This window comes from Astatotilapia calliptera, unplaced genomic scaffold (assembly GCF_900246225.1).
Source record: "Astatotilapia calliptera unplaced genomic scaffold, fAstCal1.2 U_scaffold_75, whole genome shotgun sequence".
NCBI classification, from domain to species: domain Eukaryota; kingdom Metazoa; phylum Chordata; class Actinopteri; order Cichliformes; family Cichlidae; genus Astatotilapia; species Astatotilapia calliptera.
The window spans coordinates 17,473-43,722 of NW_020535817.1; the positions used below are offsets into that span (position 1 = coordinate 17,473).

The 26,250-nt window shown below is 39.5% G+C and overlaps 1 protein-coding gene and 1 pseudogene across 4 annotated transcripts; both read left to right on the forward strand.

Moving 5' to 3' along the window:
- Nucleotides 1-20: 20 nt before the first annotated feature.
- On the forward strand, nt 21-6,444 carry LOC113018388 (mediator of RNA polymerase II transcription subunit 21-like; annotated as a pseudogene).
- A 2,186-nt stretch (nt 6,445-8,630) lies between these two features.
- Nucleotides 8,631-25,004, forward strand: LOC113018391 (serine/threonine-protein kinase 38-like). Of its 4 annotated transcripts, none has more exons than XM_026161457.1 (14): nt 8,631-8,867; nt 17,627-17,766; nt 18,214-18,265; nt 18,353-18,475; nt 19,502-19,585; nt 19,678-19,801; nt 19,885-20,039; nt 20,151-20,253; nt 20,372-20,433; nt 21,197-21,314; nt 21,818-21,941; nt 22,362-22,457; nt 22,551-22,642; nt 24,544-25,004. In XM_026161457.1, the coding sequence occupies exons 2-14, from the start codon at nt 17,633-17,635 to the stop codon at nt 24,666-24,668; spliced, it is 1,392 nt and encodes a 463-aa protein (XP_026017242.1). In that variant the 5' UTR covers nt 8,631-8,867; nt 17,627-17,632; the 3' UTR covers nt 24,669-25,004. The 4 variants fall into 4 exon arrangements, with proteins under 4 accessions (XP_026017242.1, XP_026017244.1, XP_026017243.1 ...); XM_026161459.1 differs by lacking the exon at nt 8,631-8,867 and adding an exon at nt 11,894-11,917; XM_026161458.1 differs by lacking the exon at nt 8,631-8,867 and adding an exon at nt 16,733-17,196.
- Nucleotides 25,005-26,250: the final 1,246 nt, after the last annotated feature.

Below are 26,250 nucleotides of genomic sequence, written 5' to 3' on the forward strand. Positions count from 1 at the left end.
AGGTTCCCAAAATAACCGAATATACCGCGAGATGTTTTATGTTCTCGCGACAGTTACGTCAGAAACAGACAATATGGCGGACCGGCTAACACAACTTCAAGACGCAGTCAATTCGGTAAGGCAAATGTTGAATATTTTAAACAATCTTTGGTAGAAGGAGGTGTTAAAAATATAAAATGCATCGTTATGTCGTTTAGAGTTGGTAGCTAACGCAAACCAGTGGCCCTAATAGTTTAGTAAACGTGTCAACAACACGGGGTAGCTAACCATTATAGCAATTATAGCTAAAGGCCTGTGTTACTAAACGACCAAACCAGCTAAGTTATTTTAAACAATGAAGTGTTACAGTGTTAAAACGTCGTTTTGAGTAGCTTCATTGAACAAAATGATACAAAATAAATATATTTGGAAAGAAAACAGTGTTACTACAATACTGTGCAAAGGTAATTTCTTTATATTTGGCTTGCAAGGGACCAAATTTGCTTATTTTTTTTCAGTGGTCCTTGAACAGATGTTGAAACTTATAGGAATTACGAATGGAGAAAAGTAGGTCAGATTTTGATCCTTCATGTTGTACCAGCTTGCTAGAATACTGCAAAATCTGTTTTGCCTTACATACTGTATTTCCACGTATTTTCTCCCGTTTCAACTATTTTCAACTCCCGCTGCAACTATTTGCCATTTTCCAAAACAAACAAACAAACAAAATAATAATAATAATTTAAGGGTGGTTCTAGACCAGGGATGTCAAACATCCTTTTATTAGGTGGCCTACATACAACACACTTTTGGGCCGATCAGTGACACTCCCCTTTCTGTCACTCTCAGTCAGAACTTTAACTATACATTTAATCCCTGAGACATTGTAATATAAGAAAAAGATTGTTGTTTTAACAGTCCTTCTTAGTTTTTCTGCACAATAAAGAAAAATTTGTCAGTGTGACTCGTTGGGCTTAAATTGTAGGAAATAAATGTGCAAAAATAACAGAAAACGTTCTTTTGGCTTGTTGTGTAGACTGTCCTGTAATAATATATTTTGTAATGTGACCCCATTGTAAAAAGCATAGATTTCTATAGTAGATGGTTTAAAAAATGAACTTTCTCTCATTTAATTATTTGGGGACGTTTTATCTTCAGGAGAAGCTGTAAAACTTATGAAAATACATTTAAAAGTCCAAAACTTAAGCACGCCTTCACATTTTCACAGTGGGTAAAATTGGATTCTGGCCTCCTTATGGTTTGGCACTGGTAAACTAAATACCTATATTTTATAATTTAAAAAAAAAAAACATACCTTGATAAAACTGGTAAAAGAAACCTCTTTTAAATTTCTTTTGCCTGAAGTTTATGTTCTCATCAGCAGCTATTGTCTTGTTTAAACGACAGCGTGAACCTATTACTGGTTTTGTTTTGTGTGTCCAGCTTGCGGATCAGTTTTGTAATGCTATCGGCGTCCTGCAACAGTGGTGCACCTCCTGCATCTTTCAGTAACATCCAGACAGCTATCAACAAGGATCAGCCAGCAAACCCAACAGAAGGTTTGTGTGTTTTTTACTATGACATTAATTTTAACCATAGTTTTTATATCAGTTGATATTAGTTATTTGTCTCTCTATTGATATCTGCTTTTTAAAAGCTACTAAATATAAAAAAATAAAAATTCAAGAGGAGATGAGAGAAAAACTCATCAATGACGTTGCATAGCTTCTCCACCAGAGGTCACTGTGCAACTTCCCTATGGACAACATGTGTTTGTTGCCCATGCAATCAGAAACAGATTGCATGTAATTGCCAACTTGACCTATTGAACCTCAGACTGATATCAGTCAGAATGACTCTTATTTTATAGTAACATTTGTGGCAGGTTTTAATAACAGTGATGGGGGATGCTTGACAATCTCATTTTGCAGTGAGATTACTTTATCTCATTGGATAAAACAGATACTGATAAAGTTCAACTTTTAGGACATAAATTGTAGTATATGTTATTGCAATATTTTAACATATCATATAATGTTGAAAATGACAGTAATATATTGTAAAAATGTGGTATCAAAGGGTCTCTGGTGATTTCCAGCCCAGTATATAGCTGTGTGTTAAGGTACATGTTATAGCTGTTGTGCTGTCACCCAGAGGGCAGTATAACAATTATGCGGAACAGTCTGTGAAGCTAGACTTGTTTGCATTTGTTCAGTTCTCCTTCAACTTCGACCCTGATACAGAAAAGATATGTCATAATATAAAAATAACTTTCTTTGCAGTGAAATGAAACACGGTATTGAAAAATTGTCTACGTATCCACTGTCTGTGTTTCTCATGCTGCTTTTTTAATTGTTGATTATTTTTTGCCACTGTTTCCTCTTTGTGGTGAACTCCTCTGTTACTCTCTTTCCTGTTAAAGTGAACTCGTCAGCAAATTAGTTTCCAGTATTATCACTGTCAGCCAGTGCTACATGTGCTGTTGATCTCTTGGTGCACTGCACACAAGCATGTCTGTAGAGTTGCATACCCAGATTCATCAGGCTACACTAGGGCTGCCACAAACGATTATTTTGATAGTCGACTAGTCACCGATTATTTTTGCGATTAGTTGACTAATCAGATCATGCATCCTTTGGACGTAAACCTTACAGCTTATTGCACCAGCATGCATCTGCTCTCATATAACTATCATTAGCTTACAGCTTTAAATGTGTAAGGTATGTGCTAACTAAAAATAAAGACAAGATGATAGTTTATTACATTTTAATGAAGTTTGCAGATTGTTTTGGTTGAAGTTTAATAAACTCAGCCGTCTGCTCCTTGCTATCTAAAATATAACAGGACACCGGAGTATATTCTCGAGCATCTCACACTTCTGATAATCAGTTATTCTTCTTGACGTTTATTCAGCTGTTGTAAAACTAGAACTTTAATTGCAGCCAAACCGATTTACTCAGGAACAAATAAAACACTGAAAAAAGCCAAACAATAACATTTTTAAGTTCTCTAAGTGACTTGTATATCGTGTTTAACCTGAAGTAGCGAAAGACGGCGGTGGATTTGAAAACGATTTGCTGGGAGTCCGGTGTTCTCACCGGCTCTAGTGAGCCTTGAACCCTGGCTAGCTATCGAGCTGGTGGGTAACAGACGTCTCTGAAAACGTTGGAGCGCTTTTAAAAATATGTGGTGTCTTGATAAACTGAGCAGATATTTGAGGTTGATACAGTTACAGTCTCGCCTGAAAATATGTTAAACGTTTATTTTGTGACCCAGAAAAAATAATAAGAGTAATATTAACACTAACTAGCTGTTGCCATTGTTGGAAGCTGAGCAACAGCTATGAATTCTGGGATAGGTTGGGCCACGAAGTATACACCTGACCCATCCTTCAAATCTGGGGAAATGAAGGGCGCATTTGTCGGCCGCATTTGTCGGAGTCTTCGAATTCGGACAGTCTTCGTCGTATCACTGTAACGTAATCGGCCTACAAATGGGGGCACAGTAGGATGCAGTTCCTGAATTTGGACTCGGCTACGATACCGGACACTACTTCTTCTTCTTCGGGGTTTAGCGGCAGCTGGCATCCTTGTACATGCAGTGCTGCCATCTTCTGTTTCAGTCTGTTATTACACTCTTAAATGCTACTACTTATTCCCGCGTCTTTTGGGATCTTACAAAGCTTCAAACGACGCGCGACTATTAAATTAGTTGTCGACGATTTTGATAGTCGACGTAATCATGACTAGTCGACTAATCATGGCAGCCCTAGGCTACACGGACAAAATCTTATGCAAACTGACATAAATGCAGTACAGACTGGCTTACATAATGTGGAACAGCTTGTTAGCTTGAAAAAATTTGTCTGAAACAGGAATGAAAATGTCCACATTGGTGCTTTGTACAGTACTCCCCCCTGATCATACAACACCGGGTCTCCATCACTACACCTACATATCATTCATGATGAGTGTCTCTCTACAACTCAAATGATTTAGTTTCACCACTTTACATTTTACTCAATATTTAGTGACATTTTATCTTTTCACTCTGAATATTATGGTACATAATGATTTTTCTCTTATAAAAAGGGGGGGAGGGGGTACTTTCTTATATATAATATATATATATATTATATATATTATATATATATATATTATATTATATTATATATATATATATATATATATATATATATATATATATATATATATATATATTTTTTTTTTTTTTTTTTTTAATGATATGCAGGATCATTCACCTGTGTTTTGTTTTTCGTGATCTCTGTTTAGAGTATGCCCAGCTGTTTGCAGCCCTTATAGCCCGAACAGCCAAAGATGTGGATGTACTCATAGACTCGCTGCCCAGTGAGGAGTCCACAGCAGCTCTGCAGGTCAGCACATTCATAAGTATCACCGACTATTTCACATGTGTATATATGTATTTCAATGTATTAATTCTATTTTCCCGGACATAAAAAAAAAAACTAATTCAAGTAGAGGAGCACTGTTAGTATGTCTAGCTATCAGTCAGCAGAGGAAGTGTGTTTGTGTGTAAGCAAACTGTTTATAGTCTATAGTGAAATATGTTAAGGACAACAACAGTCATTCTTGTGTGATCTCTCTCCCGTAAATAGAAAGATACATGGCATCAAGTGGTCACTTTCCTGTGCACTGCTTTCTGCTATTAGATTAGACTAGAATAGATTAAAGAACAGAAAATTGAGAATAGGATGTTTCCCAGCAAGCATATTTGAGTGCAATACACAGTACTGCCAGTGAGCATTTGTAACACAAATATCTTTGAATGACATTAGTGGTACTTGGAAAACTTGCTAACTTTTTGATCTGTTTCCAGAGACTTTTATCAGTAGACAAAAAAGCAAAAACATCTCTTTTAATATTTTATGGCCTTCACTCAAGAGAGGAACGATAAACACCACGGCTGGAGTGTTCCGATAACGAGATTATTTTGAGGAACATCCATTAAGTAAATGGTAAAGCTCACTTAAACCAGTTAAAACTGCCAAATTGGTAATGTTTGGGAACTTAGACTCTGAGTACACAGGGAAGGGGGAGTTTCCCTGCATAGAGAAGTTTTAGTCTGAGCCAAGGAAAATCACCAGCATTGTTGTTAAATGATTTCTCTAAAAGATTCATGGATCTTGGCAGTATGCACATTTTTGCTGATGACGTGACTAATAATTGTATATATTGCTGGAAAATTTGGTATTTAAGAAACAAAAAACAAACTTTCATTGCTTTTAATCTGCATGGACCAATCATGCTTAATGTCATTACAAGCTCCAAATGCCTTTTCTGAGCCGAGTAGGTGCTGCTCTTTCTCAAACAAGTATGATATTTATCTCTAGGTAATGTTATAAGAAAGTAAGCCATCCTTACAGGCAGCTCATGTCATTTCTAGCTTTTTATAAGTCGGAGCAGTAGTCGTCAGTCTTTCTGAAAAACAGCCGAGCAATATTGTATAATCAGTGGTGTTGGTTCTTTGTGCAAGGATACTTCTATCTTCATGCGGACCACAGGGCAGCATTTTTTTTAGATATTAGTGCTGTCAGATGTCAGTGGAATTTTGTGAATGAGACTTGCACAGCCCAGAAGTTCTAGTTTCCCTGTAGCTCTCTGAGGGCCGACAATATACGCAACTGGTTTTAGATATAAAGTAAAAAGACATCTGTCATACAAAGCTGTTAGAAATGATCAGCTGTAAGACCACGTCTCAGGAGACTTTCTGCACACATGCGAATCATGCATGGAATCTCGTCACAGTCTGATGGCAGCTTTTGAAAACCGTGAAACAGAACTTGTACAAAGTGGTTCTCATCAACTATTTAAAAGTTGCTCACACACCACCACCTGCGTGTGTGGGGATATTGGGTGTACCAGGTGGGAATTCTTTTATTATTCAGTCAGTTATTGTGAGATCTGATGCTCCCAAGTTATACACAATTAAAGGAAACTTCACTCAGTTGTTATCAGTTATTTGACGCTCCACAAAAGGGAAAATAAAAACACCAAGCTGTTTTCATTAAATCTGACTGACTGTTGACCTCTCATCAGGCGGCCAGTCTGCGGCAGCTGGAGGAGGAAAACCATGAGGCAGCCAGCTCGGCTAGAAGAGGTGGTTTACCGCGGCGATATGCTCCTGGAGAAGATCCAGAGTGCACTGGCTGACATTGCCCAATCTCAGCTCCGCACCCGCAACGGGGCACCCAGCCAGCCATCACCGGCTGAATCCTGACCCGAGGAATGCATAATATGATTCTGGACAATTTTCAGTCTTTCAGCTATTTTTATTTTCTTTGCCTTCAGCCACAATAGGCCATCGTTGAAACTGCCAAACATGGTGTGTGTTCACATGTCAAATGTGTGAACATGTAGATGCTGAAGCGGTTCTGTGTGGATGAGGTCATCTTTATGTTTTTTGTTTGTTTTCTGCCAGCTCAGCTAAGAAGGATGAAGGATGGTGTCTTTACATGCACACGGATCTTTTTTTCCTGAAATTTTTATTTTAAAAAAACAAAAACAACTTTTGTGGGCCTGAGGAGACCAATCTGACAGGTGTTATGTGATTTATGTACACTATATGTTATATATTTATGTCAGATTTTGTAGATATTGATAGCTCATCTCTCTGAGGTATTTTCTTTTTAAATAAACCGTGGACAGCCACATAAGTGTTAATAATATTCCTTTTTATATAATTTGCAAACTGTTACCACAAGCGTTTTGTACACGAACCATGTGGGTGATGTTAATTGTTGGAGTTTGTTTGTGGCATTGCATCAGTTTCATTTTTTTCATTGGAACTGATACACTAGCAGAAACTGACATGACGTACTGCGAGCCTTTACCAGGAAACGATTACAATTAAAGAATGACCACATTTCAGTTCATGTGACCTTTAAAGGAAATTCTGATGGACACAGCTTTGAGGAACTAAGCTGTGGCTCTTGTATATTTCATAATGTGTTTTGACAAAAACAATAGTGAAAGGAAAAAAATTTTTAAAGGAGGGGAAAAAACAACTCCATAATCTGGTTCTATCGACGGTTTGAAACGTTTCAGTAAAAGGCATGAAAATTTCACGTTACAGAAAGTTATGTATATGCGTGTGTTCTGTTCTAACTCCTAGTTAGTCTGATACATCATATTTAAAAAAAACCTAAAGAGCAAAAATCACCTTTGTCACATTTGCAACTAAAATATTTTCACAAGTCATGCAGTGCAATCTTGATTTTTGCAAAACAAATGCTTTCATATTGGCTGAATCCATTTCAGACTGAACTTTGTGAAACCCAGGCTGCAGGCCAGAGACTTTATAGCCCAAATCTAAATATAGGTGCTGTGTCACAGCTCAGTGGGCCCCATTGATGTGAGAAATATAAAAACAGCCTTGTCTGCTGGCCACCACACCCAGACGTGTTAGTGGGACCCACCCGCCTGTCTGCATGTTGACATCATGGTCCTAACAGTAAAAGCACTTAACCCGCCCGAACTTGGAGATTTATGACAGCAAATCTTCACCTGCCCTGGTTTGGTCAACAAAACTTTGTCTGTGCTCAAATTTTGTTATCTGCGTTTTCATTCACATGTGATTAGTGTAGCTTCTCCCTTTAATGTTCTTTGTTTATCCCAAAGGTCTATAGGACAATCTACAAGGAAATGAAAGAGTCCAGATAGGATGAAGACATTTCTAAGCACCACTGATGGGATTATTAAGGAAACAAGTCCGTTCCTTTTTGAAGGGCTCTACTGTAACAATGTTGGAATGCGGACACATTTATTTCGGTTTCTAGTTTAAACAATGAGCACTTTTTAAAGGGTTTGTAGGCAGACAAGCTGTTATCATCTCAAACTGCTATGGCAAAAGTCTCAGATTGTGCCTTAATAGAAAGTGCTATAAATGTGGACTGTGTGACTTTATCTTATCATACTTTATTACGTTCTATCTGGTTTATTGCCACTAGATAAACGTCCAATAAAATATCCGTGTGGTTTCGATTAGTTCTACTTATATTTTGAATAGCAGTAACATTTCAGTATAACTAACTCCTGCAGCTTTTTCATTTAGTCAACAATTAGAAACCTGATGCTTGTTGTATTGATCACCAATGTGACCTTTTATTGGCTTTACATACCCTCTCATTCATACGGTATTTCATAATTATGTGTGAAGAACATTTTGCAATAAAATACCATTTAATACTTGCAAATTATCAGAATAATAAAAGCTATTTTAGTAAGAATTTGCGTTAAGCACAACCAATAAAATTATGTATCAAAGCCTCCAACTGCTGGAAATTCTTTCATCGCTGCAAACGCTTGCTAGCTGGACCCGTCCCCGACTCTTGCAGGGCGGCTTGGATGCTCTTATTGGCCAATCTATCACCCTTATGTAGAGGTCACGTTTTATGTGGGCAGAAGAAAACACGGATTCTTTTAGTCATCGCTGATTGGTCGGCGTTAGCGTCATTCAGGCGCTACGCCGTTGCGTTGTCGGAACGTCTGACGAGCCCGACGGTCTCAGGAAGCAGCGGAGCTTATTTCATATTTGTAGCCATAAAGGACCGAAGGGAACAGTGTGTTTTTGGGGGGTCGGTTGCCACATGTACAGACAGTAAAATATTTCAAATTATTTCGGCGTGGGGTATTTTTGCCGTCAGAGGTCTTTTGTTATGATTTGGGGTCAATAGCGGTGATGTTTACTGTGCAGCCTCTAAGGTTCCTCTAAGGGGTAGCCTATAACCAGAGCCTCTAGCTTCCAACTGCCTAAAAAATTAGGCAGAAACGATATAAGACATTTCATTTCTTCATTTGGGTCGTGGCCTGGCGGCACGCCAATAATTGACTCTGGAGCAGGACACGGAGGTAAGTGAAAAAGATTTATTTAAAAAAATGCTGTCCATTTTTTATCCTGTCCGAATTGAATTTATTAATATAGTTGAACCTGCCACACAGACACGCAAAGGGAATGTAGCAAATAGGTAGCTCGCACAGTATAGCGTCAAACAAGCTAACTACAAGAAAGAAGCGGTGAATATTCTCCCTAGTGTGAGGCATGCAGCAGTGGCGGACCTATGGTAGCTGAGGTCCGACAGGGTGGCGTCAGTGTAGGTGAGCCGGGAACATTAGCTAAGGCAAACATGTGCATGTGTACATACCGGTAACTGGTCAATCGCCACATATAAAGGGTGAAAAGCTTAACAGCTGTGCCTTAAAAAATTGCCATTTTTTGCCATATATTTTGTTCACTTCTAATATGAACTGACTGCTCTCTCTGGTGGATTGGATTTCAGAATGTATTTGAGATAAATGTCCTTTTGTTAAGTTGTTAATATACTTCAGGAATCATTTATTGAGTTTTTAACACACAACTTGGCTGTTTAGCTTAAAATAAACTAACTGTTCAGGGGAACATATGCTTTCACAGTTTCTCTGTGCGTAAGCACACATTTGTGTGTTGATTCATGACTGAGTCCTTTCATTCAGGAGGGAAAGGGTTTCCTGTCCACTCACTCCGAGTGCTTTAAGGGTGGAGTGTGTGAAACTGAAGAATTTTTCACACAAAACTGAGAAATCAGTGGTTAACGGGTACACTGAGCTTCATCTGTCCTGATTCTTCTTTCTATTCAAAGTAAAGTATTTCTCCAGAAACACCTGCAGCAGGCTGGATTTTAAAGTTCAGTGGTGCATCCGGGGTTATAGCTTGCCTGCTTGTATGACACTGGCTTCTTCTCGTGCAGATAGTCTCAAACTGATCCACAGATCTCAGAATTCCATTGAGAAATCATTTCTTACTAACTAAAAATCATTCATGTTGTTCTGTTGGAGGTTTTAGTACTTGAAAGTGTGGTCAAACAATCTGGCAGCTGCCAGTAACACTTTATTTTAAGTGTAAGAAGCTATGTATATATTATGTATTACTTGATTTGTGTAAAATGAATAGATGTTGCCATTGCTGGTGACCCAAGAACAGCCTGTGAACCGTAAAGGAAATGAGTCTGTGTTAGCTTGTTTGACAGAAATCTTCATTATTTTCTGATAATTATGGCTGCTTGATAGACTGGAAATCCTCATTAGAACTGGCTAAAAATAATGTTCCTATGGTTGGACGCTTTCATTGGGACCAAATGCTTTACTGGAGCCACTGGTGTATTTCAGTTCTAGTGGGCTGTTTTAGGCTGCATTCTTAAGTTTCTAAATAGCAAGCCCGAGTTGGTAATGCCTTCCTTATAAGTGCCTGAGTTGCGCAGCCGTGTTTGTTTAGCTGTGGGGTGGATCTGGTTATCTTCAAGCCAACTGAATCCCCTTTAGGCAGAGCTAAGGCCTGGCTGGCTCAGTTATGATGTAACAGTTTAAATGATGCCTCTTTTTCCACCTTGTTTGGAAAACCAGGAAAAAAAAACTCCATGAGGGGAAATTCTGAGTCTCTTTTCACATATTACGAAAAGCACATCATTCCACTCATTTCCTTTCTATGTGGATAATCCAGGTTATCCAGTTTAGGTTGTGAACATTTCTTCTTCTAAGATGGATAAAAAAATAACAGCGCAATCAAACTAAATGAAAGAACTGAATATACTATTTGACTGTCATCAAGATAATTTAAACCTAACACCATGTCATCCTGGATTAGTTCTGCTCTATTCCAATAGCATGCAGGCTCTAACTAATATTGGTGCTTTTTCTGTCAGCACATTAGTCATGAAACCATGATATTCCCAGCCAAGAACAAATTAAGAATGCACAATCTTTATTTTAAGCATAATAATAATAATAATAATAATAATGATAATGATAATAATAATAATAATAATAATTATTATTATTATTATTATTATCATTATTATTATTATTATAGATGGATAGCAAACAAGCTCTTTTGTATAACCCATTTATCTTAGTCTGCATGGTAACGTATGTGTAGAAGCCAATTTACTGTAAGTTCATGTCCCTCTCTAATGACTTTAGTCGAACATACAGTGAAACTCCTGCTCCTCGTACACACTGGTGTTTATGTGTGCAAAAGCAACTGTCTAAAATACATAAAATAATACTATGTTACTTTGTGACAATGAGCACTAAAGAAATAGTCAGCTGTCTTTCAACTGAGCGCGTCATAGGTGAGCTGCACCTTCACTTTCTGAACCGCAGCAAGCAGCGGTCCTCGGTCTGCTCTCTTCTCTCAGCAGTGAACTTGGTCTGCTGGCAAACGAATCAGCTCTCCGCCTGCTTCAGGTTCTGGTTAGAGTGATGCTCCAGCTCAAATCGGTTCTCTCAGGCTGAACAAGGACTGCCGTCACTGATGTCTGTCTGATTGCAGAATGGAAATGGGAATGAGATGGGAATGACCCAAGCTAGCTGGTTAAGAGTGACCATTAGCTGTGCATATTGAAGCTCTGTATATGGCTCTGTATTTCATTGAGCCCTAAATACTTATCCTGTGAAAACTTTATGGGAGACTCAGGATAGATGTCTGCACGGCAGTAGTCATGACCCATGTTGTCTCCTTTAAAAAAATATGCAAACATATAATTTATATAAAATACACAACTCAAGGCCACATAACTTTGGAGGAGGGGTGGGGGCAAACTCTTCTATATTTCAAAATAATGAAATGGAGAGACTGCATAGTAGACAGTAGGGCTGCCACGATTAGTCGACTAGTCACGATTATGTCGACTATTAAAATCGTCGACGACTAATTTAATAGTCGACGCATCGTTTGAAGCTTTGTAAGATCACAAAGGACGCAGGAATGAGTAGTAGGATTTAAGAGTGTAATAACGGACTGAAACAGAAGATGGCAGCACTGCATGTCCAAGGATGCCAGCTGCCGTTAAACCCCGAAGAAGAAGAAGCTGTGTCCCAGAATTCATAGCGCAGCCCAGCGCAGTTGTCAACAATGGCGGCAGCTAGTTAGTTTTAACTTTACTCTTATTATTCTTTCTGGGTCACAAAATAAACGTTTAACATATTTTCAGGCGAGAATGTAGCTGTGTAAACCTCAAATATCTGCTCAGTTTATCAAGACACCACATATTTTCAAACGCGCTCCGACGTTTTCGACGTCTGTTACCCACTAGCTCGTTAGCTAGGCGGGGGCAAGGCTAACTAGAGCCGTGAGAACACCGGACTCCCCCGGCAAATCGTTTTCAAACCCACCGCCGTCTTCCGCTAGTCAGGTTAAATATATATATAAGTCACTTAGATAACTTAAAAATGTTATTGTTTGGCTTTCTTTAGTATTTTATTTGTTCCTGAGTAAATCGGTTTGGCTGAGATTAAAGTTATAGTTTTTGCACAGCTAAAACTGTCAAGCAGACAGCTGATTATCAGAAGTGTGAGACGCTGGAGAATATACTCCGGTGTCCTGTTATATTTTAGAAAGCAAGGAGTTTATTAAACTTCACCGAAACAATCTGCAAATTTCATTAAAAATTAATAAACTACCATCTTGTCTTTATTTTTAGTTAGCACAAACACTTCAAGCTGTAAGCTAATGATAGTTATATAAGACCAGATGCTGCTGGTGCAATAAGCTGTACGTCCAATGGATGATGATCTGATTAGTCGACTAATCGCAAAAATAATCGGTGACTAGTCGACTATCAAAATAATCGTTTGTGGCAGCCCTAGTAGACAGTGGTATACATACAAGCCCACAGCAAATGAGCAACAGCTTCTGCTGGGTTATTGCAACACCACTTGAACAAACCACCTGCAGATATGAAATACTACACCAGCTCATAATATTACTGGTCATTTGTTTACTTAATACTTATGGTTATAAATCTGTTGATTATTTAAGGCAGTGGTGCATAGTTGTAGTATAGCAATTTTTTTTATTTTTTTATTTCACAATATTTGGATGGACATTTTGACTACATGCAGAGGATGTGACCCCCTTCCTGTTTATGCATTTAAACGATAGCTCCGTGATAACCTACACTTTGGGTTAGCTAATACGGTATCCTTTTTCTCCAGAGTGCTCTTATCGTGTCAATAAAGTCGTCTAATGGTGGGGATAGGGAGGTATATGTCTATAATTCATGCACTTTCTTTTAAGTCCAGTCTTATTAAGTAAGGCCCAGCCATTAGCCGGTGCCTAATCAGCAGTCAAAATCATAAATCTAGTCAGTAACTGAAATATTAGCTGCAGTCACAGAGAAATAAACTTGTCCCAGAGTGAGTGACCTCTAATGTAGTAGTTTGTAGTAGTTGCTGAGGTGGTGTGGTATCCACTTCTTTATGAAGAAAAGTGTGCTTGCAGGTAGAGTACACAGAGGTCCAGTCATAGCTGATGGAAACCTTAAAAAAGTTGCACCACATCTTGCCCACGTGAATGCACAAGTGTAAGTGTGCTTGTTCAGAGTTGCTGAGCTCCCAGCGTGTGCTGTGGTGCAGGTACATCAGCACAGACCTCGCTAACGCAGAAGCCATTGTTTGCTACTGATCCAGTTTTCCTCCCAGTTTGCAGCAGTGATTCAGGACTTTTCTCAGAAGTCAGGAAATGTCTTGTTGTTGTGGGATCGCGGGGCCATAACGGGAAAAAGACCAGTGACTAGACGAAACACGGGTCCTATCTTTTGCCTGCAGGGCTGTTTTATCTCCTTGTGAGCTAATCAAGCCCATTCATACCTTTTCTGATAGCGAACTGCTGAAATGTTTTGATGATATACACGACCCCCCTTCTTCTTCTTCCTTCCTTACTTCCTTTGTTACATAATATGTTCACAGTCTGTTGTTTTTGTGTTTGTGTTTTTTATATTCTATGAATTTCGCTGGGGGAAAATCAAACTTCCTTCTTCTTTTTCCTTTCTTGTGCTCTTTAGCATGATCATTTGTCTCTGATTATGTTTAAACTACTAGTGGCCTCAGCCTCACGTGCATGTATGTTTCTTTTGCTGCCTGAGCTTTTCATTCCACCCACATGAGGGCTTTGTAGAGAAAACTCTTCCCAAGCTCTTCCCAAGCTCTTTCATCTGGACTTAAGGCTACACTGCTTGGGATCTGTTCCAGAGCTGAACCCTTGGCATGAATGTACATTGTCACTTTTACAACACGCAAGGGTTTGAAACAGTAAAGCCAGTGTTGGTAACGCCTGCTTTTTCTATAAAGTGTGCTGTTGCTGCAGTTACACTAATAAACTGCTTTGGCTGATAAAGTGGACAATATGAGCTACGGTAATTACCAGTAATATTACACTGGTATCTATGGCACATGACACATGGCAAGAATGGCTGAAATGACTTAATTCAAGGATGTCAAACTCTTTTTAGTTTGTGGGCCACGTACAGCCTTCTTTGATTTTAAATGGGCTGGACCACACTCTACTTTCTGTCAGTGTAAACTACACATGTAATCCCTGAGACATCATAATTTAAGAAAAAGAAGTAAAATTTAAATAGTGTTTCCCAGTTTCTATAATGAAAAACTTTTTTTTGTCTATTACTTAATTACTCTGGTGTAGTATGAATGGCCATGGGAGAGGTCTTTATCAGCAGGAAAAGCTGTAAAACTAAAAAATACAGTTAAACGTACAAAACTTATGTCCACCTTCACATTTTATATGAATATATGTTATTTATGTGTTATTTAAACCTCTCTGACTCCAATCCAGACCAGTGGATGGGTATGGAGTCAGAGTTTCGGAGGTTTAAATTAGAGATGGCACGATACCACTTTTTTATGTCCGATACCGATACCGATATCATAAATTTGGATATCTGCCGATACCGATATGAATCCGATATAGTGTTTTTTAATCAACAAAACTGTTTTTTAAAATATCTTGCTGCATTTTGCAAGTCTGCAAGTTCATACTCAAGTTTAAAACAACAACTACACTAAAGCTATTCTGTTATACCTGTATACAAAAAAATATTTCATAGTTCAGCAATACTGATCAATCTAATAAACTTAGACCTACACCATCCTCCCTATTCTGGTATTTTAAAGAGTACTTAGCGTAAATATTAAGCAACCTAACTAATAGGGTTCCAACTCCCAGCAACAACAAAATTAAATAAATAAAAAATAGGGAACCACCCCTCACGCGCCACCTCATGATGCTTAATCGACGTAATCAACCTTAATTTGATGCAGTGTGGAAAAAAAAATGCACAGAAATCAATTATTTTTCAAGAAATATTAAATAGATTCAACATCTTTCTTCAACAAAATTGCAGACTGCACAGATGGTACCTTCCCAAAGGAAAAAGTACTATAGCTTACTAGGGTATATATATTAGACTTAATAGTCACTATATACAGTAATTGACTTCTATTCATTTTACATCAAATTAAAACTTTGGGTGTCAGATAATTATTTATTAAAAGCTCGACATTTTAAATGAGAATAAGAAAGAAAAGTATGTCTTTGTGCCCCCTTTTCCCTGTTAATGCCCTATCGGCCCCCCTGGCTAAACTTTGCTAGATCCGCCCCTGCACAGTTACCAGCCGTCAGCTACGTAGAAAAAGATCCTGGTGTAGAAAGTAATATTAAATACATTCTAACAACAGCTTATCAAGCTTAAACGTGCTGCTGTTGTTCAGCCGCTGGTTTCCTCTTTCTGGCGCAAAGTGGACCAAAAACAAACGAGAGACAGACTCGCGACAGAAAAGCCGATCAGCTGATTTAAGCAGTTTCACGATTGAAGTAGCAGCCGGAGAGCGAGAGGCAGTCGCTTGTTAAGCTTAACGTGGGAATGCTTTACAAACATTCAGAGATGGACTTACACACTTGCTTTACTTCTCTCGGGGATAACTTTGTCGGAGATGAAATGCCAGGTTGCTAGCGAAGCTCCACATGCTATCCAGAGCACCGACAGGTCCTGCATGCCACAGCTGCTCTATCACGTGATGCATACTGCTCCGACGTGCTAACGTTCTGAGGTGAGTTACGGCGTGTTGCAAGTTTTGTGAGGTGCTTTCGTGATATTTAATGGATCGGATTACATTTTTTATTTTTCTCCGATATCCGATCCAGTAATTTAGGTCAGTATCGGACCGATACGATACGTAATATCGGCTAAACAATACTAGATTTGATGTTGAGAAATCCTTCCTGCATTCTTAAATTTTAAAGTTTGAGCAACATGCCATAAAGGTAACTCTGTCACAGGCAGCATATTAGCAGATGATATGAGTTGGGAAAGCTTGGTAGATACTCACTGTCACAGTATTAGATATGAAAAAGCAGCCTGAGGCATCACTAACATGTGCAAACAGCACAGGCTGTATCAAACAGAATCATGTGGTTCTGCAGCTGTTAGCCCGGCAACGACTGTAAACACTTTCGTGAGTTTCACGTAGTTGCTGGTAGGGAGCAACAGCAGTGGCTGCAGTGGCTCAATACATGCTTGCAAAAGTATGGGTCCAGTTTACTATCTGGAGCACATTGAGCACTTGTGAACATGTTTGTGTGTAAAACTTTAAATTCAAGAAATGTATTGGCCATGTATTTGCCACAAGCTTCCATGTCCATTACTTTAAAAAAGCACAGCCTTTTGAAAACGCCTCTTTGATACACCCTGCCATTGGTTACACATTAAAATACAGTATTGAACAATCTGCTTAGTTACCAATCATGGCGACAACACCTGACTCAGAAACATCATCCAGTCAGCTGCGGTGCTGCAGACAGGGATGAGGCTGTAGTAAACCAGTGAGTCGGAGCTGCTGTGCACAGGCAGGGCTGTTTATTTTGGCGCATATGTGATAACACTTATGTGGATAGTAAAAATAAACTAAAAGTACTGGCTGACTGATGGAACGGTCTGGCTCTATTTTGACATTAGACCTTTTTTGTTTGCTCTAAAGCAGACACTTGGCACGCCAGGAATAATGTTACTGTCATCCTTCTACATGTATTTATGTAGTGTAGTACTTTTATGGTAAGTCTGCCGTGACAGTCATGGTGGTGTGCAATCCCTTTCCAGTTCATAGAGTATGTGTAATCGTACCTCAGATACAGGTGTGTCCACGCCCTCGTCGTTACCTGAGGGCTGCAGTATTTGTGGTGGAAACACTGTCATGGCCGCGCAGAATACAGCACAGTTTGCAAACAGGACGGGCAGAGTGTAGCTTTTATAATCTGCTTATATTCTGTTTCTATGAGAGTTACTTCACAAGCTGAATGCATGGAGTGAAGACTTGCAAGGTCAAATTTTAGCAGAGGACCGAATCAACAGACGTAAGATAATAACGGAGCATATTATATTGTTGTGTTTGACTGTGTGGAAGCATAAAATTAGTTTAGAAAGAAGTCAGAGTGACAGTTTCAAAGGAAATTCCTTTGAACTCCTTTGTTTCTGTTATCTGTTATAGTTTATTGATTTATGTTAAAATTGAAAGGAAAATAAACACAGACAAAGAATTTCTGGGTGTGGCCTGTATCCTGGTGATATTTTAAACCTTCCCTGAGGTTACCTGCTGTCAGTCGAGCTCCTACCTGGCAGTGGGGAGAAAACTTTCGCGGCGCTCTGATTATGGAGTTTGCACATGTCTGTCTATATCTTTGGAAACGTTAGTGTGGAGTGGATAGTACAGATACTTCCTGCACATCAGCGGACCGATGTGCACAATCTGATCTTTGTTCTTTTATTGTTTCTGTTGTCTTGCAGGATAGTATGGCCATGACGGGAGGGACTGCAGCTGCCCTTCCCATGAGCAACCACACCCGAGAGAGGGTGACAGTGGCCAAGCTGACACTGGAAAATTTCTACAGCACTCTGCTCACCCAGCACGAAGAGCGTGAGATGAGGTACTGCATAGAACTTTTTATTCCTTTACTAACTGAGCATCATACCAGATAAATGCTTAGGTTATGCACGCATCAAGTGTCCCTCCGACTAACCACTGGAAAAGCTAACAATGCAGACACGTTTCATCCTAGGTGTGAACACAACACAGGGAATCTGACCACTTCTGTTCTCACGTTACCTGAGAGTCGATCTTTTGTCCAGGCGTCACAGTTCAGTGGCTCCTGTAAAAGAAGGCTGGGTCCCTGTTTACACCCCTCCATAAACAGGGGGGGATTCATTTTCAAGATTTGACACGTCCGAGGTCATCGAATCTCTTCCTGTTTTTGTTTTGTTTTTTCCCCCCTTTTTTCATTTTTCCTCTCCACTCTAATTTGTGTATCATGAGGAAGCTTGTGTGTTATTTGCATTTTTTTTTTTTTAAAGGAATCTATTGTTTTTATTCATAGGCAGAAAAAACTGGAGAAGGCCATGGAAGAGGAAGGTTTACCAGATGAGGAGGTACAGTACGCTTTGTACTTTAGTTACATAATTCCTACTTTTCTCTTTTCGTTCTTAGACTTATTCACAAATCTGTTTTCTTTACAGAAAGTAATGCGGCGCTCTCAGCATGCCCGAAAGGAGACAGAGTTTTTACGACTGAAGAGGACACGACTCGGTTTGGATGACTTTGAGTCCCTAAAGGTCATTGGACGAGGTGCTTTTGGAGAGGTACATTTAACCCTTTAAGACCTACCATAGAACCAAGTTCGCCAGAGCTTATATTGTATTTTTACATGCTGTGGAGCCATTTTTGGGAGCATTTCAAGTTGCTATACATCAATACAACCATTATAGCCCAAACTTTAATAATATGTCTGCATTAGGTGCATAGTAATTACATAAATTGCAAAAAAGTGCAATAAACTACAAAAAAATTGAAAATCGTTTTTGTTTTTTTAACATATATTTCTAGTTAGAGAAATTTAAGAGGCTTATCCCTCAAAACTGTAAATACAAAAAAGTTACACAAACTAGTTTCCCACCACAGGAAATTTATTTTGAGTGTCTTCATAGTTTTATTTTTGAAATACACCAATTTTTATATACTGCAGGAAAAACGAAAATAAATATTATAGTGCAAATTTGCAAAATAACAGCATATGCATCAAAATAAACTATTTCCAGCAGTGCAATATGAGTCCTAAGCATCCCAGAAACGACACAGAAAGTCATAAACGCAAACATAACTTTTTAAAACACATAACAAGTAAAACACAAGCTCATAAGGGCCCGATCGTAAAAAACTACATTTCCGCAAAATGACGTCACTTCCGGTTTCGGGCAGGTCATGCGGTCATGTGATAGTTCGCGCTGATGGACGTAGGAAGTGTTACAAACAGCTGATGGATCGGCGAAGCGTGTTTCTGGAATATCATGTTTTTGTTGCTGCAAGTGATTTTTATGCAGTTTTTGCAAAGCTATATGTGGAAGGAAACTGTGACCTAGGACAAGCTGATGGCATAAGATGTAAGTACAACTCCTCCAGTTTCATATGCAAAAAAAATTATTGTGCTAGCTTAAGTGGTTGCAGAGCTACCGGGATTTAAAAATAGTTACGCAAAACAGAGCGTGCCCGCTCCGATCGGCTGTAAAGGGTTAAACAAAAAACTAAAACAAAACTCGAGCCTCCAGGATTGTGGGACTGTAATCAAAAAGGTGTCTCTTTGTGATTTTGACTGATGCTGTGTCCCTCAGGTGCGTTTGGTACAGAAGAAAGACACAGGCCACATTTATGCCATGAAGATTTTGAGGAAAGCAGACATGCTGGAGAAAGAACAGGTAATGCGTTTGCCTGCGTCACAGTTCTCCAGGATAATAAGCCATACTTGTTCTGCTGCATTCAGGATCCTGTATCTGCGCTCTCCCCGTAGGTCGCTCACATCCGGGCAGAGAGGGATATTCTGGTTGAGGCAGATGGTGCCTGGGTGGTCAAGATGTTCTACAGCTTCCAGGACAAGAGAAACCTCTACCTCATTATGGAGTTCCTGCCTGGAGGTTAGTACTGGCAAAATCCACAGACCATCTCAGGTCACCTGATGTTAGGATCTCAGATCTAAAAGGTCTGACCTTTTTGCCAGGTGACATGATGACACTGCTGATGAAGAAGGACACTCTCTCTGAAGAGGCCACTCAGTTCTACATCGCAGAGACAGTACTGGCCATTGACTCCATCCACCAGCTGGGATTCATCCACAGAGACATCAAACCGGACAACCTGCTGCTGGACTCCAGAGTGAGAACAGAAACACAAAAGCACATGCAGATTCACAGAGACGTTTCCATATTTCCGATATCATAATCTGTAAGATGCAGACTCCTTAATTAAATGTTCATTTGCTCACAGGGACATGTGAAACTGTCAGATTTTGGCCTGTGTACTGGGCTGAAGAAAGCTCATCGCACAGAATTTTACAGGAACCTGACGCACAACCCGCCCAGTGATTTCTGTGAGTCACGAACATGACATCCTCAACAAAATAACATAACAATAATTCTGGCAAAACTATTAGGAACAAAACTTTTCATGTAATTTTTTTTTAATGGTTGTTTTTCTTTATTTTTCAGCCTTTCAAAATATGAACTCCAAGAGGAAAGCAGAGACCTGGAAGAAGAACCGGAGACAGCTGGTATAATTTTGGCATTTTACTAGACAAATTATAGGAGAGAGGAATGGCACTCCTGAATTGAAGTCAGAAAATTGACTGATTGTGTCAGTGACAGAAGTAACTTTTCAAAAATTGTATTATTATTAAAAATTCTATAAAAGCAGAAGTTTTGGCAGCTTGTTTGCCTGTAGAATGGTGAAAACCAGGCACAGCATATCAGCACAAACACCACACGCTAACTGTCATGAATGTTAAAGGAGGTGTGATGTGCAGCCACAGTACCTGCATACCTTGCAGTCAATGAGTGGGACTTGAACTCCTCTGTATACCAGAATGGAGTCCAAGTTTGAGCTAACTGGGTCATATAACAGGATGATGATCCCAAAGGAAAAGAATCAAGGTGTTGCAGTGGCTCAGTCAAAGTCCAGACCTCAGCCTGATTGAAATGCTGTGATGGGATCTAAATAGAGCTGCACATAAATGAACTGAAGCAATGTTATAAAGAGTCAGACAAAATTCCCCTACAACAATGTGAGAGACTGATGAAGTCATACTGAAAATGAGTACTTCAACTTATTGGAGCTAAAGTTGGCTGTTGAATCACAGGGATGTGAAAACATTTTTTTTCACATGACTGTAAATGAGAAGCTTTCAAAGAAAAGAGTAGGTGTACTACAGACAGCAGAATAATAAAGAAAGCATCTCCCTGTTACAGTAAACTTGATGTTATTGTTTCTACGTTTCAAGGTAAAAACCTTCACCTCTCATCTGGTGTGACTTTCAGGCTTATTCCACTGTGGGAACGCCAGACTACATCGCTCCTGAAGTGTTCATGCAGACGGGGTACAACAAACTGTGCGACTGGTGGTCTCTGGGTGTGATCATGTATGAGATGCTCATCGGTAAGCATGACACACACAGAGGGCACCAATATAGGACGATTTGAAGAATTGCATTTACACAAATACAACTGATAGCTTACAATGTTATTATCAAACATCTGCTGTCAATGGCAAAAATGCAGTATATGGAACTTTGTGAGCAGGATTTCCTGAACTTACAGAAAGTACTGGAACCTGAGCAGGGACTTTTTGTGGAAGAAAAAATAATTTCCCTGGAACTTTATTTAGATCCAGGTCCCTGTGATGGAAATGTAGTGATTCTCATAAGTTTCTGGTTCCTTGAAAAAGTTCCTGCTGTGAAAAATAGCCACTGTTGGGTTAATATTTCAAAGACTCTTTCATGCTTTGCAGCTTTTAAATGGATGTAAATGAAAGAAAAACCGAAGTACCCACAGGTTCTTGACAGACAATCATTAACTCGGCTGGATTATCCTGTCAGAAGAGTCAGTAATATCAACTGCTCTGCCACAGATGTTATAACATACTTGTTGGTTCTCTATCAGGTTATCCGCCCTTCTGCTCAGAGACACCACAGGAGACGTACAGGAAGGTTATGAACTGGAAGGAAACACTTGTCTTCCCACCTGAAGTTCCCATCTCAGAGAGAGCCAAAGACTTGATATTAAGGTATAAACTGTATGTTTGGCTAGACTGAGCCTTTATTCTCAGAGGTGAAACTGCAGCTTGAGCTGCTTTTCTTTCCCTTCATTTCACTGTAGTCGATCTGGCTAACTGTGATGATAATTAGAAAGCTAACAAATTTCTGTCATTGAAGCTTCAACACTTTTTTGGGGTCATTTTCCTGCCTGTGTGTTTTAGATATTCAGAAAAAAATTTAAATCTTACACAAACTTGCAGCACAAAGAACAACTTTGGTTCTCGTGATGATGACTCTGATGGAAGCTACAAGCCAACATGTGTGGGTTAAGCAGTTACATTGTTCCTTATTCTACAAGTACTACTGGGGATGTAACCTCTTCAGATCTCTTCCTCGTGAAGCTTGGAAGCAGGTGAAGTTATGCCAAGAAAACCTCTGCTGTGTTTTAGGTTTTGCACAGATGCAGAGAACCGGATCGGAGCTGTGAGCGTGGACGAGATCAAGAGCCACCAGTTTTTTGAGTCGGTGGATTGGGAGCACATCAGGTACAAAAGAGCATATCTGCTGCTTATGAATGCAGTCCCCTCGGGAAAGTGAAAAACGCAACGCATCTTATTTCTATTGATGATTCTCTACAGGGAGCGGCCAGCCGCCATCTCCATAGAAATCAAAAGTATTGACGACACCTCTAACTTTGATGACTTCCCTGAATCGGACATCCTTCAGCCAGGTTTGTTTTCCGAAAGCTTTTCTGTCGCCGCTAGAGGAAAATCCTGATTAGGAACACTAACTAGCCTTTCATCAGATTCAGACATCGCATGACAAACCACAGATGAGTCATTGCAGTTCTCAACAAAAGCAGAAGTTGTAGTCCAATTTAACATTTCATCATTTCTGTAAGCTCTAAGAAACAACTGTGTTATATCTATCTTCCACCTTTCTGTATTTCCTGTCATAAAGCACCCAAGCTACAAAAATGTTGCGATACTGTCTGAAGCAAAAATAAAGACACAATGCAGTAATTTTTTACATTTACTTTATTGATCCTATAACACGGAGTGAATGTGATGGATTGTCCATGATTAGAGCAGTTTGTTCAGTCCCCTCACTGACTTAAATGCCTCCAGATTTTGGCCAATGATGGTGCTGGCTTGGCTAAGTTTGTCAATCCTGCTCGTTAGGAAAACGACACAGTCCTGGTTGGGATGTTGGAATCAGAAGTTTAAATAGTTGATGCCATTGATGTCATCCCCATGTGGATCTCAGTGCACGTGTCAGTCTGTAGTGTCAAAGCAGCCATGCACGGCCTCACCTCGGTAGCTTGTTGACTCCACCGCCCCACAGACTTGGTGACAACAAGGAGTCTTTGAACTGCAGGGACACACTGAGGTGTTAACAGGACCAGCTTGTGGGCTGATCTACATAGTGAGGACCAGGCAGAGTCTTTTTTTTTTTTTTTTTTATGAGTTTGTGTTGATACACAGACAGTCCAGTTTTATTGTCGTGTGTTTTACAATCGACATACTACTGAGAAGTTGGAAGAGTGGGCACGGTTAGTCATGGTTAGTTGCCACTGATGGTGATGAAAATCTCAGAGTGTAGTAGGAGCTGGTTTGGAAATACAGAACCATTCCTCTCAGTGCATTCATGTGTTTGGAAAAGGACATGGATCAAAGGACTAGGTGTTCATTCTAAACAATTTCAAATTTCAATGGGCTGACCACAACAGCTTTGCACTTTAAATGTGTGTTGGCTCAGGGAGAAGTTCCAGGATCTTGCTCACCTATAGCTTCTTCTTTGAGAGATAGAGCTTTAACCTGTATTTGTGGATGGCATAGTGAACTGTGTTCAGAGAAGATGATTTCTGGAAGTGTTCCTGAGCCCGTGCAGTGATTTCCATGACACAGTAATTTCTGATTTTAATGCAGAGCTCCCTGCGGGCCATGTGCATCCACTGTTGATTGTTAGCCCCGTGCACACAGACATTTCTCCAGATTCTCTGAATCTTGTGGTAATATCATGTACTGTAAGTTAGATATTCAAAGTCTTCACCGTTTTACTGACCTGTAGCCAATTTACTCTGATTACTTGCAAAGTGTTCCTCCAACTGTTTCCTTTCAGTGCCATTTATGTTTGTTGCCCCATCCCAAATATTTTGAGTAATGTTGCTGCCATCAAATTTAAAATGCATTAATATTTTTCATGAAACACTAAAACATCTCAGTTTAAACATTTTACGTTTCATATGTTCTAATGTGAGTAAAATGTGGGTTTTTTTATATTTGCAAATAATTGCATTCTGTTTTTATTTATATTTTATACAGTTTTTATGAGCCAAAAGCTTAGGCTTGAAGGTATGTCATTCAGAGTGAATATCTCTAAAATGGTCAGCAGCTTCACCCACCTGCTGGTCAGACCTTATGTTTGCAAAGGGCAACCAGTCAGAACACAGCTGGATTAAAAGGAAGAAGAGCTAAAATGGCTTGTTTCAGATACAGACTGAGGGGCTCAGTCTAAATAAGTCATATTTTATATTGTAATGTGTTAAAATATATGAGGGGGGATATCATTGCATAGTCTGTGGTGCCCCCAAGTGGTAAATTGCTTTTGTTGTTTGTCTTTGTGAAACAGCTAACGCAACGGAGCCAGACTTCAAATCAAAGGACTGGGTGTTCCTCAACTACACCTACAAACGCTTTGAGGGCCTGACTCAGCGAGGGACCATCCCCACATACATGAAGGCAGGGAAGGCTTGACGCACTCAAACGGGTGGACGGTGTGGTGGAGAAAAATAGACGTTTACGGACACAGGGTCGGGCCCCGGAGCCCCGCTGGTGCTGAAGGCTGCGCTGTCAGCCTCTCAGTCTAAATTTAACCTTCATCATAAGTTATTTAGGTCTGCTCAGCCGCGGCAAGAAAGCCAAGAACTCGGAAATTAAAGAGCATTACCGCATTACCTCGGTTGTTGATATTGTATACACGTGCCGTCTTTAGCCATAGCACTCAGGCCAGCTCACTAACTAGGACACTAAATCAGCATATCTGCATGTTCAGCGGCATACTGCTTCTGGAGAAGTTTTTTTTTTTTTTTTTTTTTTATATATATATACATACATACATACATACATACATACATACATACATACACGAGAACAAGGCTTGAATTCAAATGACTGCTCAAACTTTTTAACATAAGTTTTTACACTGGTGGCTAGTCAGATGCAAACTGCATTTCTGATATTGAAAATGAGCTCTATACACTGTAGTCAAACTCTGGATGATTGGTAAAATCAGGAACCCCTCACTTATTGTATCCAATACTCTGTTATCAAGTTCCAGCATGATTTCCAGTGTTTTTTTTTTTGCTGACTTTCCAAAGTGTAATTAAGAGTTAACCCCAACTGAAGAATATAGGAGCCAACTGTCTAGTGGTCAAACAAAAAAAAAGTTTTTTTAGAACTAAAATATTAGCTCACAAAGTTGTAATGGATCCCAATTAAAGGTCAGTTGGTATCAAAACTGTAAAACGGCTTAGGTTAACAGCACAAGCTATGTGTTTGGATAGTTGTAGTTTGGATAATGCTAGCTAAACGGTGCTGCTGGCTCAAGGTATAGTTGGTCCAACAATGATTGGACAGGTGTAACATCGTCTAGTGTCATCATCGGGTCAAAGTTTATGCGACAGAGGCCTCTAAAGTTAGCGATAGCTGCAGCATTCTCACAGTCTCAGCTTTGCTGTCTTATGCTAATTAGCAAATGTTAGCATGCTAATACACTAAACCACTGTGGTGAACACGTTAAACATTTTAGCATTGCCACTCTGATGTTAGCATGTAACACCACTGTAGAGCATTCTTTACACTTAAAGTGTAACAAAAAACTTCTCTCTATATATAAAAAGTGACTTTGCATTCACAATCTAGCTATTAGCATTTAGCTGTTAGCCTGGTTCAAAATCAGTAGCATCAAAAGGATAGAAAATCTAAAAGAAATGAGCAAAAAACTCAAATCATGCTGGAACCATCCTCTAACCCTCGTGCTAGTGAAACCGTGTGAGTTTGTGGCAGCTCAGCGAGGGGAACCCAGCCTGCAGCGTTGTCTCAGCACAGTTGCTTTTCTTGCATAAGAACAGCTTGTTGCCAGGAAACAATGAAATGCAGTTTACCCTGTGCTGGACATCAGTTTCTGCAGCGTGTTGCCCTATTTGCATTGCCAAACAAACTGCTGAGCGTGCCCCTTCTGATCTGAGTTTTGGTCAGATCAGTGCTAAAGTACTTGTTATTTCCTCTGATTTATTTGAAATTCTGATCAGTGCACGGGCCAATCGCTTCTTTTTTT

Coding starts and splice junctions, on each gene's coding strand:
- LOC113018391 (XM_026161460.1), top strand. Junction 20,434..21,196: donor AGAAGAACCGGAGACAGCTG/GTATAATTTTGG, acceptor TGTGACTTTCAG/GCTTATTCCACTGTGGGAAC. Junction 22,458..22,550: donor GTGGATTGGGAGCACATCAG/GTACAAAAGAGC, acceptor GATTCTCTACAG/GGAGCGGCCAGCCGCCATCT.